The following is a 14,863-nucleotide window of genomic DNA, read 5'->3' on the forward strand; positions in this document are numbered from 1 at the left end:
AAGATGTAGTCAATAATTAAACGGTGGCTACCCTTTGACCAAGTTGGAGTAAAAGTGCCGGGGACAAGTGCGTCTAATCGATCCAGCTTTATGTCGGTCATCTCAGCTGACGGTCTGCGGGCATGGTAATCGAGCCTGTGATCTTCTATCAGTTTCCCATCTTGGCGGTAGAGGTGAAAATTGTAATCACTGCATATGAGAAATGCCACTCTTGCGTATTTCAATGTGGTCTTGTCGATGGCTGTTAATACTGAATCTATCACCTTCTCATCCTCTGACTTTCTCGGATTCCAGTATATGTTTATTATACTTCGATGTAACTTGGGAATTTGAAGACTCGCCTTATTGCAATCTGTCTCAGTTGACAAGCGGTGCCTCAAGATCGTAATTTGGGCCCAGACATCAATATTGATTTCCTCTATGACTTCAAACGTTGAGTCCAGTTTAATCAAGGTTAACAGGCCTGCTGCTGGGCGGCCTTTTCCTTTGTGAATTGCAGGGTTTATATGGGTCGTGTAGCCTTTGCATATCGTTGGGTCAACAAGCTATGTCTCTTGTAAGCATAGAATCTGGGCTTTGGCCAGGTCACATCGTTTCATTTGAATTAGATGAGAATGCCCTTGGGTGTTCCATGAACATATTCTCACTGTTTGGATGCTATTAGCGGCTCGTGGTTAATGTCTTTGTCAAGCTATTTTCTCATTGGGGTGTGATTGATGGTGTCTCGCCAGAATGGAGATTGGTGTGTTTCAGGCAGGGAGTAAGATCGGTGGGGGTATCTGTTATGAGTGTCTCGATCCTTGTGTTGGTCGACTTTTCGAATATCGCTGGCTTGGTCACTGTCACAAATGCTGATATCTGAATATAGTATAGTACTTTCTTGCTTTGATTGGGTTGTAGAGTTTAGAAGTTTGTCGTCATCAGTGTCCTCAATTGTTAATTTGAATCCAAGAGAATATATCTCCCGTGTACATGATTCAATCAATCTCAAAATGTCGATCGTAGCACAGTCAATCCAGATTATATCCAGTCATTTCATTTCAATGAATTTGATTAGTGGGAGGTATTTTGTCAATGATCTCAGTTTGGGTATTGCCTTCAAGAGGCGTAGAGTATTTGTTCTATTCAGAATAAGGTCTTCATCTCGTTTAGTTTTTCTTTCGAGCTTCAACCTGTTTCTCTTGTTTCTTTTGAACGGGTCTATAAACTGTGGAAGACTGATGGGTACAGCTTGTTTTCCATCTTTCCTCAGATTGTTCAGTGGTGCTGAATCTTCCTTGTCTTGGTCGAGTATGCCTGGGACTTTCTGCCTGGTGAGATTCCTCAAGCTTGTTTGGGGTTGAGGTACGATTAAGAGAGCTTAGCTCTGAGTCTGAGATGTCTTCACATGACAAATCGATGCAGGTAACTGGTTCTGCGTGAGGCTCTTCACATCAATCAAGAATAATCAATGACGACTCATTTAACTGGGGATCGCCTTGATCTGATCGCAAGCTGATTTCACTCACGTTGTCTTCAGGTCCGTCCGCCGAATAGGTCGAGAGGTTCATTAGTGATTCGATATTTCCTTTGGCCTCACCAGGTTTGCTCACCTTGGTCTGTGCAGGTGTACTGTAGTACTAAGACTCTCTGTTGGACTGGTGTCGCCGTCATATGGTATGGGTGCCTGCTGTAGATTTTTTACTTTTTTAGCCTCCGGTGCTCGTTTCAGTAATTGTGTCCATTTGTCTTTCTTGGTTTCATTTCCATTTTGTGTGAGATTTCTAAGAAATGCCAGAGATCCCTTTTGGTGCTTTTTAATTTGATTCCTGATACTTTCAGGCTTGGCTTTTGATATAGATATTTGCTGGTTTTGTTCAAAGATACTGTTAGTTAGTTTGGTATTTTTGTCCCCTTTGTCATCAGCAGTATCTAGCTTTGGGCCATTTTGCTTTGTTTGTTTGTTTTTGCCTATATGGTAATTGTTGGTGTCAGCCTGAGATCATTCAGGAGACCTTCAGGTATAGGTTTCTCAATATTTGCTTTCTTGCTTGCTCCAATAGGCATAGCAGGTAGATCTGTTAGTGCCCCTGTTTGATTTCCAGTTTCGTGCTGCGTTTGTGTGGCCATCGAATGATATTCATTTCTCGCTAATGTTCTTTTCTGACAAATCTTTGTCATAGCAATTAATGCTTCGGTTAATTGCGATTTGTCTGATCTGTCTTGTCTGGCTATGTCGGCAAGGCGATCTTGCCATGTCGAGCTGTTTTCTGCCTCATAGTTGAGGCGCTCTTGCATTCTGGACATGAGCACTTTATGATCTTTTGCTTGGCGTAGATTGAGGCTAGCAATGTGGCGTGTTCTCTTGCCGCTTCCAGATTGACTTACTGTAATTTCATATAAGGGATCATCATTTGGGTGGTGACAGCTATCAACATGTTCTGTAAATCGACCATAGTGGTTGGGATGGTTTCTTGGTGGACGTGGTCACTACCTCTTCGGGAACAAAAGATCGAATCTTTGTTAGAGTCTTTTTTGTGTTCAGCCATGTTCTCTGGTTTCATCAGCTTTGAGCCAGAAATCCACAGTTTCGGTTCGGGCGTGGCATGCTCCTCGCTGGCCTGTTTTTTGTTTTTCCTGTTCGTTTCTTGCAGCTCAATTAATGCCTCGATCTCAGTGAGATCTAGGGAGAAGCGTTCCAGGCGTCTGTTGGTTGAAGGTTTGGCAGCCAAGTCGTAACGTTCAGATCGTGTGTGTCTTTCATAATAGTGTTTCCACTGTTCTTTGGCTTTCTTTGCCTTTTCTTTTTGTGTCAGTGGTGTTACATTGTGGATGAGTATGTCTTCATTCCCATTAGTAAGTTGGTAATGGAGTGGAGTGGACCAGCTATCTTCAGCTCTGCCTTCATTGCAGGTCTTATAGTCATGTTTCCGAATGTCGGGCGAAATTCTTCATAAGGGGGCTCGGCAGACATGTTCGTTGTTGTAAAGAGAGGTGTTTCCTCCTGTTCACACATTTGGTTAGTTTGTGAATTATTGAGTTTGGAGTCGGACTTGTTAGTACATACGTCAAACTCCTTTGCGTCTGTTTCACTAAGTTTTGGGCTCAAGTGGTGGTTTGTAGGGCTCAGTGCTTGCACACAAACTTGTAACTGTTCGTTTGAATCCTTGGGTACATTCATTTTGTTTCGAACTGAGTCTTCAGCTGGTTGTATTGATGGCTTGTTTTCTTGATTTGTCTGGTTCTGGCACTTCATGGCCGTGCAGTTCTCTGTGTTTCGCATGTCAATCTGGACCTGGTCTGGTTCAGTTTGTGCGCTCATTGTTTAAGCTATTTGTCGAGTAAGTGGGCACAGTGTGGGAGTTAGAATAGGTGTACTTTCATGTCTTTTTGGCATGCTTTATCATCCAAGTGGAGAAACTGCTCCTTTCTCTTTGTCTTGTCAGCAGGCTTTTCTAGAGTCCCGAAGCAGGCGCCATACACAGCCCACCCCACCTATGCCGCATGCGGCAAACACTTACATGTTGCAAGCTGGCCCGCCGCTCAGGGGGTCGGCAAGCACGGCGGGGGAGAGAAGCTTACAAGAGGTCAGCAGCTCCGGGGTGGCAGCACTACAGTGAGGGCAGTCGGGCAGGTAATCTTCCTCTATGATCAGGATCTGCAATCAAATGAGGGATCTAGCAGTAGAATCCTTGTTTGACAGATTTTTGTGGAGTGAAGCATAGCGCGCTGATGAGGGAGACAGGTTGTGTGTGTCAAAGGACAGAGTCACGCAGTCCCCACACGAAATGCAGATATTATAAATTCTGGTCAAGCCAGAGCCGGGGGTACGGCGTATTGGCCAGACAAATTCTTATCAGATTTAAGTGGTTCTCTGCGGTGGCAATCAGGTAGATTGGGTCAGTTTGCTGTTTGCTTTGAGAGTCAGAGTGGCGGCGAGGGGGACGGAAGGGGGCGGGTAGTATGTGCTGCACTTCTTACCTTTCTTGCTGTAGAGGGGGTAATGTCAGTGTCCACCGTCCACGCGGACTCGCCTCTCAGCCTCCTCGCACTGGCAGATGATGTATAATTGAGACAGCCAAGGTTCGCCTCCGTTTGCGCTCACACTGCGCAAACACTCTCCACACACGCTCCGCATATGCGGAAGCAGGAGATTTTGAAGATTAGGCTCCTCCCCCGAAAAGTCCAGTCTGGCAACAACCACAGAAGCAGACTTCCTTGATGAATGAAACAGTGTGGATTAGCAACGCCACACTCGTCAACACTTGAGTTTTAAGAAACATAAAACCTCTTCTGTTACCTACAAACCGAGAAACATTAGTCAGGGCCATTATAATGTCATGTATTGACTATTGTAGTGACCTGCTGATTGGAGCAAATAAAAGCTGCCTGGATAGATTTCAGATATTACAAAACGAGGATGTTTGCATCATTAACAAGATTCCTAGATCAGAGCATGTTTCAGGCGCAAGAAGGAAACTTCACTGGCTGTTTCAGCCAGAATAAAATGTAAGGCCCTCTCTCTAGCCCATAAATGTCTGTACGGAGATGCATCCAGTTACCTTAAAGAGCATTTGAAACTCTACGCTCCCTCCAGACTGCTCCGCTCCAGTTCAGGGGGTCGCCTAATCATTCCCAAATACAATAAAATGCAAGGCTACAGATGCTCTTTTCCCATTCTCGCAGTGCACGCATGGAATACCCTCCCCGTTGAGTTAAGGCTGGAAGAACATTATCCTCGGTTTCGAAAACTACTAAAAAACTTCTTGTTCAAATAACTCCTCTTTTGTATTCTGATCCCTGGTTCCCCCCCTCCACCTCCCCGACACCGGAACTGGTTGACTTCCCTATAAACTATCTTTCGTCCCGTTTCATAAAGTCCATGCGTGTTCTTGTGCGCCCGGATGCCTGCGGGCTCTGGGGCTATATAAAAATATAAATAAAACAATGAAGGTCTCAAGTACATTTTGAATAAGGAATGGGCCTAGGACATTTGGTCCTTTTAGAAGAGGACACAACTTGTTTTATCTCACCTTTCTGCTACTTTCTGCGTAGAATCACCCTTTTCTGTTGAAATGCCGACCAGTAGGCCTTCCTCACTCTTCCCAATAAGATGTAAATAAAAGTGTTGACTCCTATTCACTTGTGTGTGAGTTCTGTGGTAACCACCCATGAGAAACAGATCAGTAATTCTCACAACCTTCATACAAGACCAAATTATAACTTTTTCCTTAGACAAAGTAGATCTTCCGTCATTCCAATTTTAGCAATGCAGAATCAAAACTAAAGTGTTTAAATAGGCCCCTAAAAAAAGAATACTTCATTTTTTCTGATCTTCTAACAGCTCACTACAATCATACATGGGAGGTGGCACATATATCCATTTGTATTAATACCTCTCCAATATCTCTTCAATAGTTACTTTGTACATTATATTGCACTTTTTGCTTTATGTTACATCATATCATCCGTGAAAAGTCCATTGCAATTAATGTATGCCATGAAATCATGATTTACTAACCTTTCTTGTAAAAGAGGGAAAGTGATGTAGACCTCTGTGGCTGCAGAGCTTGGGAGGCATGAACATTCTGACTCTCTGCACTTGATGACACACGAGGTGAAGAATCCCTTCTTCTGGGTGATCTTTGGGGAGAGAGATAGCTACAGAGAAACAAACAAAAAGTAACTAAAACCAAACGTGTCGACTAGGCTCGCAAACTTATTTTGTTTGTCTGTAAAGAATTAGAAGGTGGTAAAAAGTTTGTACGCTACGGACCTATACGTAAAGCATTTTGGCCAACATACTATGATCATCACTAGTGGTTAAGAAACCAATATGCGATAATGAAATGCCACACGATTATAGGATCAGACAAATTTGATGACTGTATTTAAGAAATCCAAGGAAGAGATGTACATACTTGACAAGCTTTGGACAAATAATGGACACAAATAAGTTACAGGTATTGGATGCTGCTAATGCGAAAGAAAACAGATTTTTTAAAAACTGCTATAACAAAAGTTTACATAACATTAACAAAAGTATCTGCTTCAGTAATGGGTCTACGTGAAATCCATCTCCCAACAAGGAATTCAATTTTATGACTATATGAGAGCGCAAGCAATTAAGCTGGCACCTTGCAAATGAGCTAGGAGTTGCTTGGCTTGTAGGGACCACAGAGTATGGATTTTAACTAATTTGAGCAGAGCCACCCAGACATTGAGAGAGCAGTTGAAAGTGAATCACAAGAATTTGATGACAAAAAAAGGATGCACTGGTCCGGCGGCATTTAACCAAACTTGATGCAAGCGTGTATGGGAAAGCGCATGTGTTTGGATGAGTGGATGTGGCTTAAATACTAAAACGGCTAGCACTTCTAACGCAAGTTGGCTGCTTGATGCTTTGATTTCTCTTGGTTGGTTTGACCTCTGATCTTGCAAAGCTCTACATAACCAGACTGTAGGGTGGGAAGAGGAATAAAGGCTAGGATGTTATTCTCGATCGAGTCATTCCATTTGGTATCAATATATATAGTAATGAAATTCGAGATTGTCAATCAATCGACTGGTTCTAGTTGCTCCCATCTCCCTATGGCGTCCCCACAATTACTCCTGGCACGGCTGAGTTTGGGCGTCAGAGAACTATGTAGGTAAAACAATAAGGTGGAGTGGCAGCTAAATCCGTTGTCGATACAGGATTCCAAGGCAAACATTTTGAGTACTGTTTTTCTAGAGAGGACAAAAAGTAGTATCTTATTAAGCATATTATGTTGCATCAGATAGTTCTCTTAACGACCAAAATACTTAGCTCTAGTAATGTTCTTTCGGGTGGATTAGTCTGTCCTCCCAGATTCCTCACCTAAGAAATATCTTCCAGGCATAAAGCACATGTCTGGCTTCAGAAAATGTTCAGCCACCTGGAGCATGAGAGTAGCTCTGAGTTGGTGATTCTCATGACTCCAGATGTGATGACATGAAAGATATAATAGGAGCAGGCCCATAAACTGTGTTCCACTCATTTTCAAAGCACACAGACCCTCCCCAATTTAATAGTTAAAAGGTCTGGTCTTGGCCTCCTTTGGTGCCGAAGAGCTGTTCCAAAAACAGACCCAATGCTCTCTATTCTGACAATCAAAGGGTTTCCCACCAAGATTCAGCATTTAGGCCTTGGACCTTGTTCAATTTCTCGGATTACAGAACAGTCCTTTCTTTTCTTAATTTCGGACAGAATAGTATCAGATGTCAGAGAGATTCTTCTTTCTGCTGACAGTATCGGCATTTATCATCCTTGGCAAGCCCACACTTGAACAGCACTTCCTTGGTTCTTAGTATATATATATAAACGGAATCTCAGAATCAGCTCTTGGTGCTTCGGACAGGGACATTTCTTGAGATATTCTGGGGTAATACATGTCATACTTATCAGTTTGGGCAGGGAGTGACCTTTAGACTCAACGCAATTTACTTCTGAGGCTGCCCAATCATCTGTCAGTAGTGCTTCTTTTACTTTCTTTGGGTTGTCACACAAAGTTTTGGCTGATAGTCCCAGGTTAGATAGAATATCCTGACATGTGCCTCTCCACTGATTCAAAGGCCAGAAAAGCATACCTTTGTTCTTAATCTTAATGATCAGGTATTGAGGTGGGCACTCCGGGCCTATTATCTTTCAAAAAAGTCATTAAGGATCTCCATTGAATTCGAACCTGTAAAGAATGAAGGCCCAACTCGTGCCTGGTCACAACCATCGCAACTGCTATTGGGAGCCTTAAAATGCACTTCCAAAATGTGTTTCCAGTTTTCCCCAGACGTCTTTTGCAAAATTCAATCCTGCCTCTCCGGCATATGTTAAAGCCGGTACCACCTTCAGTTTGTAGAAGGTAATCAAAGGTTGTAGGGAAAACTTCCCGTATTTTTTTTCTTATGGCCTGTCCAAGAGTTGTCAACTGTCTTATTTTCTTTCAGGAGACTGTCCTTCCATGGCATATCGCCTTGGTCTGAGCCGATCATAATTCCCAGACAACAAGTTGCTCTTGTTTTGGTTAGTCGGTCTGTCCCTGATGTCCATTGGAAGGATCTATTTTCCTTGACTCTTGGATTTTTAATCACCAAGATATCTGATTTACTTATGTTGATTTTTAGCCCATTTATATCTACATATGTCTGTAAAGCATCCAGCTTTCTCTGAAGGCCGATAGGTCTAAGGTCTAGCAGGACTAAATCGTCCACATATAGCAGATATCCTACTGCAGTTCCGTTTATCTTTCGTGAACATGACCTTGGTGGCTCCAAAATCTCTTTCATATCATTTATGAAAAAGTTAGAAAGGATTGCAGCCAAAGGGTAACCCTGCTTCAGACCCCTTCTATTTTCAATTTCCTTCGACAAGTTTCCCAAACGGTCTAGCTGGATTTGCAGTTTGGTTCCAGTATGCAGCTCTGTAATTGGATCTAGAATTGCATTGGGGCAACTTTTGCTTTTTAGTTTTAACCACAACCTTTCTCTTTACACAGAGTCAAAAGCTGCCTTCATATCAATACAGGCCACATACAGTTTCTCATTTGCTTTTAAGATCTTGCTTTTTATGAAACTGATCAAGAGGAGATTCAGACCGCAATCAAAGTTATTTACAAATCTGGCTTGCCTTGTGTCAAAGTTTTTGGTTTTCAATATCCAATTTTTTGAGAAGAACTCCTGCAAGTATTTTCCCTAGCACATCTAATAAGGAGATTGGGCGATAGTTCTTGGGACTACTTCGGTCCCTTTTTTGTAAATTGGTATAACTATTGCCTTTTTCCATGATGTTGCTATTTTCCTTTGTTGGATTAATCGTCAGAATAATTCTAAGCAAAAATCTGTCCAGAGATCAGGGGCCGATTTCAGTATAGAATTTCACAACCCATCAAGCCCTGGCGCCCTTGATGTGCTAGCTTTTGCAATGATGTTTCTTGTCTCCTCTATGTCGATATTGAGTGACCATGGGGCGTTTCCTGGGAGTGATACGTCCGGGATTTGATCCTTAGGACTTTTTTGCCGATAGAGTTCTTCAAAATGTTCCACCCAGGCTCCTTGAATAGGATTTAGTTGCTGCTCTCCAGTGTCACACTACTTTCCGTTTAAAAGGGTCCAGAGGTGACTTGAGTTTTTGATGTTCACTGCTTGCAACATTTCTTCACCATCATTTTGGTACAGAATCAGTCTATGGGATTTGATCCAGTTCACATATCTCCGCTTCAGATCTTTCTTCTTTACCATCCTTAAAATAAGTGGGAGCAACTTTTTTGCCTTCACTTCCTTTGCTAATTGTCATTTTTTCTTGGCTACTTCTGAATCATACTGGTGTTTTGCTTTTATATCACTTTTTACTGCACCTCCCCGACTTTCTCTTAACCTCATCAGGCAGGGCTCATACTCCAATCCATTTTCTGGTCTGGCCTGCCAAGTTGACAGACACTCAGATAATGCTGGTGGCGATCTTGCGTCAATCTTTACTCAGTTCCCTCGATTCTCAAGCCGTAATTTAAATTCCCAACTACTTGTTTTCTTCGTATCGCAAATACATTGGTACCTCCTAAACGGAAGAAGAAATCTGCGGAGACCAAAAGAAGTAACCCCTGGTTCTCTAATGAACTATAGACTCTTAAAGCATCCTCGCTTAAACTATTTATATCTGGAAGGCTAATCGAACTCCTTTAGCACTCCAAAACTTAAAAAATGCTTCTAAAAAAATACAAAGCAGCCATAGTAGCTGCAAAAATGTTGCACCATAATTCAAGAATCTCTCAAGCCTCTTCTGACTCAAGGGAATTGTTTAAAATTCTTAAAGACCAGGAGTTAATTCCCCAACCTAAGGCCTCGACAATTATCAAAGATTATAAATGGTGTCTGGCTATCCAGAATGCCATGGCCTTGAAATTAGAGGGGATTTGAGAAGGCATTGAAATAAAAAAAGCTTCGATAGATACTAAGGGTGATCTTATGGGTGGTAAAACATTTACTAGAGATAAGGATATACCCATCTTCAAATTTAGCCCAATATCAGAGGAGGATTTAGCCTTGATTATTGCTAAACTTAACCACCAAATGTACAGGCGAACCATGCTCGTCGATCATAATTAAGACCTGTCCGCCTACACTAGTGCACTCCATTTGAAAATATGTACATTCATCCTTCGCCTCTGGTGTGGTTCCGGATGAGTTGAAACAAGCCTGGGTTACACCTTTGTTGAAAAAGCCTGTTTTCCAACTAATTATAGGCCGATAAATACTCTGTTTCTGCTTAAGATACTGGATCGAATAGCTTGTTCCCAGATGGCCCAACATCTGAATCTTTACCCCATTTTGAATCCATTACAATCAGAGTTTAGACAAGGCTTTGGGACGGAAACCTTGCTACTGGATCTCAAGTTGAAACTTTTAAAGAGACTGGATAATCAGATGGCCTCATTACTTATCTCTTTGGATCAATAAGGGGCCTTCAACCTCGTTGATCACACTATTTTGGATGATAGGTTGAAGTCCGTTGCATATTTTGCCCCGGCAGCCATCCAATAGATGTTATCATTTCTTTCTAAAAGAGTCAGTAGGGTCTGTGCAGATGATGCTATGGCGCCTTCTATCTCGGTGCTTTTTGGAGTGGCTTGTTTATCACCATGTATCTATAATATCTTCAAGGCCCCATTTTTTGCACATCTTGCACAGGAAGGGGTTATTTTCTCCAACTATGCGGATGACACGCAATGTGTCATTCCGCTCACAGGGAATCATGGACTGGATGAAATGGAATTAAAACAGAATATTTGCCATAATTGAGTGTTGGATGATGCAGAACAATCTGCCACTCAATCGTGGCAAAACAGAACTTATGGTGATGGGTTCTGTGGGCATTCTGGCCAAATTAGACCCAGAATATAAACACTTCAGTTGGGTGATGTGGAAATCCCCATACTCCCGAAAGTGAAAATCTTAGGGGTTGTGTTATATCAGTCATTGAATATGAAAGCTTATGTAGGCTGTACTGTTGCGTCAGCATCATACTACATTAAGTTACTAGCCCATTTGAGACCTTATATTTCTCAAAAGAATGCAGAGGCAATCGCGCGAGCAATAGATTATTGCTGTAGCGTTTTGGCAGGGGACAGTAAGGCAACCGTTAACAGACTTCAAGTGGTGCAAAATGGAGCAGTGAGAGTGGTTATAGGACTCTCATCCCGCTCTCATATAACGGAAGCACGTCGGGCATTACACTGGCTTCCAGTGGAGGCTCGAATCACCTTTAGGTTGCTGGTCATTACATGTAAGTGTCGAATGGGGACCATGCCTTCCTACTTACAAAAGCATATAATGGAAAAACCCAGTTACAGAAATGTAAGATCCAGCAACCAAAACGTTCTATTTCTGCCCAAATGTAAAACAAAGAAAGTCCAGGCAGGAGCGTTCTTTTGTATCGGACTGACACTGGCGAACGCCTTGCCGTTTTCTCTGAGAAGCTCCCTGCCCCTGAGCACTTTTAAAAACGTGCTCAAGACTTTGCTATTCTTTTAGATGTTTTTCCTTGGACCTTTGGTCTTGGGGGAGATCTCCATCACCTGCCTTTACAGGACCTTGAATGTTTTATGTCTAGTCTGCCTTGTCTGCACCCTCACACCTACAGGTGTATGGCTGTGCACTACAAATGGAATAAAGTAAAGTATCCTGTGTTGTTAGTAGTGGCCAGGTAATATATACTGTCAAAGGGCGATGAACACTATCTTCCATACATAACACGTTTAATGAGGTTACTCTATGAAAGATTGCTTCAACAACAAAAAAAGTAATCTAACGTAGCACTGTACCTTCCAGAATGCCATGTTTTGGCCCCATGCGGGTCTCCCTTTACTTGTCCATTCACCATGTGCAGATCTCTGCACTCCATTTCTTCTAGCCATTTCAAGCTCCTTTGTATTTTTTCCGGGTGTTTTTTTTCTTTTATCTCAGTATTGTTCATCTTCAGTCCGTTGATGTTTAAATCACCACATAGGATTATTCTGGGAGTATCCATATTTAACCTGAAATCGCCGATCCATCTTGTGACCGAGTTTAGGAAACTCTTCCCACCAGTGGCTTTAATATTCCAATATAGTTTAAAGATAACTAAGACCTCTTCCTTTGTGTTTTTCAACATCTGCATTTTTATTAAGGCAATTTGTATCAGCTAGTTAGGGTGAATAACTCTGACTACTTTCCCGTCGATATTGTTCTTAATCAGAGTAAGCAGACCGATGTTGGTCTTCCAGACCTTCCCCTTAGGTGCTTTGTTCAGGAAACCTGTGTATCCAACCAGGTAGGCGATCTCTCGTAACCAGGTTTCTTGAAAACACAAAACATCTAATGCCATTTGCCCTGGGTCTATGTGTTGGAAAAGATGCATAAACCCTCTGGTGTTCCAAGATTCAATCTTCATCTTCCTTTGAGTGTCACGGTAGTCTGTCTATTTTCTTTCAGGTGATGCCAAAGTTTGGGCTAACCAATCGCAAGATTTTTCTTGTGATATTCTGTTTTCAAGGTTTCCTGTATCTAGGGTTGGTGAAGTAGTTTTTTTCACTTTTTCTACCATTCATGGTGATCTTCAGAGCTTGTGGTCGTGACATCTGTTTTGGTGAATATCTATGAGGTTTTGTGGACTCAACCTCTGACTGCTGCGCCACACACACTTTGGATCTGCCTCTTACTCTGGTGTCTTTTTCTCTCAGCCGTTTAAAACAGTTTTCGGGACCCACACTGATCCTTAGATCGAATCCTAGGGCTCTCATGTCATCCGTTGTGTTTAACATCATTGTTCTAACTGCCTGAGAGGTCATATGCAGGCAGACCCTATAATTTTCGTTTTCATTGATAAAGTCCACGATTTTAATGTCTTTTGGTTCAATTACTCTCAACTGCAGGACATTGTGTAAGAGGGCCATTATAGTAGCACAAATTAGTATCAGGCCATAATTTGCCTTTGTTAAGATGGATTTCTGAACTCTGACCTGGTGGGCAAAGGTTCAGGAGGCCAGCCTAGTTTCTTGGAACAGGGTAACCTTCTGGACAAGCCAGACCAATGAAGGTAGCTTGGCGGCGGTCAAGGCTAGGTCTCACGAGGGGTGAGGATGACTGAAAGACCTCAATGAGGAGACCGCACAGAGGACACAAATTACTCCCAGTTAGGTGTATATATATTGAAAATACAAATACATTTATTTCAAGGCCTTTGAGTTTCAACACACAAATCAAATCATAGTAATACTAGTAAACCAACACCATCCTACCTAAATACATGTATGCAAGACCAATGGGGTCTAAAGGGTTAATGCACAAAATAAGTCTACAACCTAAAAGGGGAAGGCAACAGGCAGTGCAAATAGTGTTTAGTCCCTTCTGCATCCAACACACTCCTAACTAAGAGGCAGTCTAATCTCTATGAAGAGTGGAGCCTATTGCTCAAAGGTAATTGCACTGCTGGCGCACGCGGCAGTTCAAATGGGCAAAACAGGGTCTCCTCAAGGGTCTGTAGCAGCTCAGGAAGGTGGGTGAGGTGATGAAGAATAGGTTCCCACTATTCGAGGAGGGCCTCCACTTGAGGGCAGAGTTGATTCCAAGAGTTGGGAATAGTTTGCTAGTTCGCACTAGCAGTGGAAAGGAGAGGGGCTGCCAGGTGCCACCGGTTCGTAAAAATTGATGGAGGCACTAGGGGCCACCGGTTAGGGTTGTGATTACTCACTGACCCCCGGAGCATTCCGGATCAAACTTCGGCAGTCGGGTCCACTTCCGTTGCAGGTTCAAGTATGGCAATTTGGCGTCTCTGCGGCTTTCAGCAACGAAGATACAGAGATGATTCCCAAACAGGACAATGGCGATTTCTCCGCTCCTGGTGGATGGATCAGGCCAGTTTCGCTGCAGCAGGCTTCAGGGGCAAGAGGGGTACAAATACAGCGCAATTGCAAAGTTCGTCACCACGGCTGGGTGACACAGTAACCGTGTATACTCCGGTTTGGACGCACTCACTTTACTCCAGAGTTGGGAACGCCAACTGTATGAAATTCAGTTTCAGAGTGCCGTGAACACAGAGTTAGTGACGTACCACGTTTCGAGGGCCTCCTCGAAACGGCGGCGGTATCAGGGCAAAGAGTCTGCGTAAGCTGGTCAGCCCGCTGGTTGGCCCAGGGACACTTCGGAGAGAGCTTACTTGCAGGGTTTGATGAAGGTGCCGAAAATAGTTGGCCCCACTATTCCAATGGGTCGAAGCGTATTCGCAGACCTTCTAGGACGACCAGATGCAGAGGGGTTCCACGGGACGACAGCGGGTGCCAAACCTTCCAGCGGGTCAGCAGCAGTTCCTCGACTCTGCTGCTTAGTTTTACGATACTTGGATCCTTCGTTCAGTGAGAACTCCAGAGATCAACCTGGTATGGGTGTTTGGGGCCTTCTCTTATCCAGAATCTCATTCGCGCCAAAATGAAGAGGACCCACTGGGAGATCTGCTCACATACAGGCATACATACGTGGACCAATCACAGACCACGGTGGTCCCAGGCATTCACAACACTCCAGACTCTCTGGCACCCAAGATGTGTATTGGGAACAGACATCCCAGCCCACATCCTGGAGGCACACACGCAAGGCATGCAGAAGCCCGCGAAAGCTTGGCGCTTCACCGGAAAATGCATGCCCAAATAAGGACTGACCTGGGTCGGCTCGACCTGGGGAAAGTGAAGGGGCAAGATGGCCAAAGGACAGGACAAAGAACCTCGTGGCATGGTGTGGCCATTTTGGAGCTAAGTCACCTAACCATGCCAAACGTGGTAATCGCGGTTTACCTGGCAAGAAAGGGTAAAACATATACAAAATGATAAACTGCCACCAGCCC

At 43.3% G+C, this 14,863-nt stretch overlaps 1 protein-coding gene across 3 annotated transcripts in view; it reads right to left on the minus strand.

Moving 5' to 3' along the window:
* Positions 1-14,863, minus strand: part of RB1 (RB transcriptional corepressor 1) — a 2,466,185-nt gene that overhangs the window by 670,793 nt on the left and 1,780,529 nt on the right. For all 3 annotated transcript variants that reach the window (XM_069639386.1, XM_069639387.1, XM_069639388.1), the window contains exon 19: positions 5,501-5,640. In XM_069639386.1, coding sequence (XP_069495487.1) covers positions 5,501-5,640 — 140 coding nt within the window. The remainder of the gene's footprint in view (positions 1-5,500; positions 5,641-14,863) is intronic.

Source organism: Ambystoma mexicanum, chromosome 7q, assembly GCF_040938575.1.
Source record: "Ambystoma mexicanum isolate Mex_15411 chromosome 7q, UKY_AmexF1_1, whole genome shotgun sequence".
NCBI lineage: Eukaryota > Metazoa > Chordata > Amphibia > Caudata > Ambystomatidae > Ambystoma > Ambystoma mexicanum.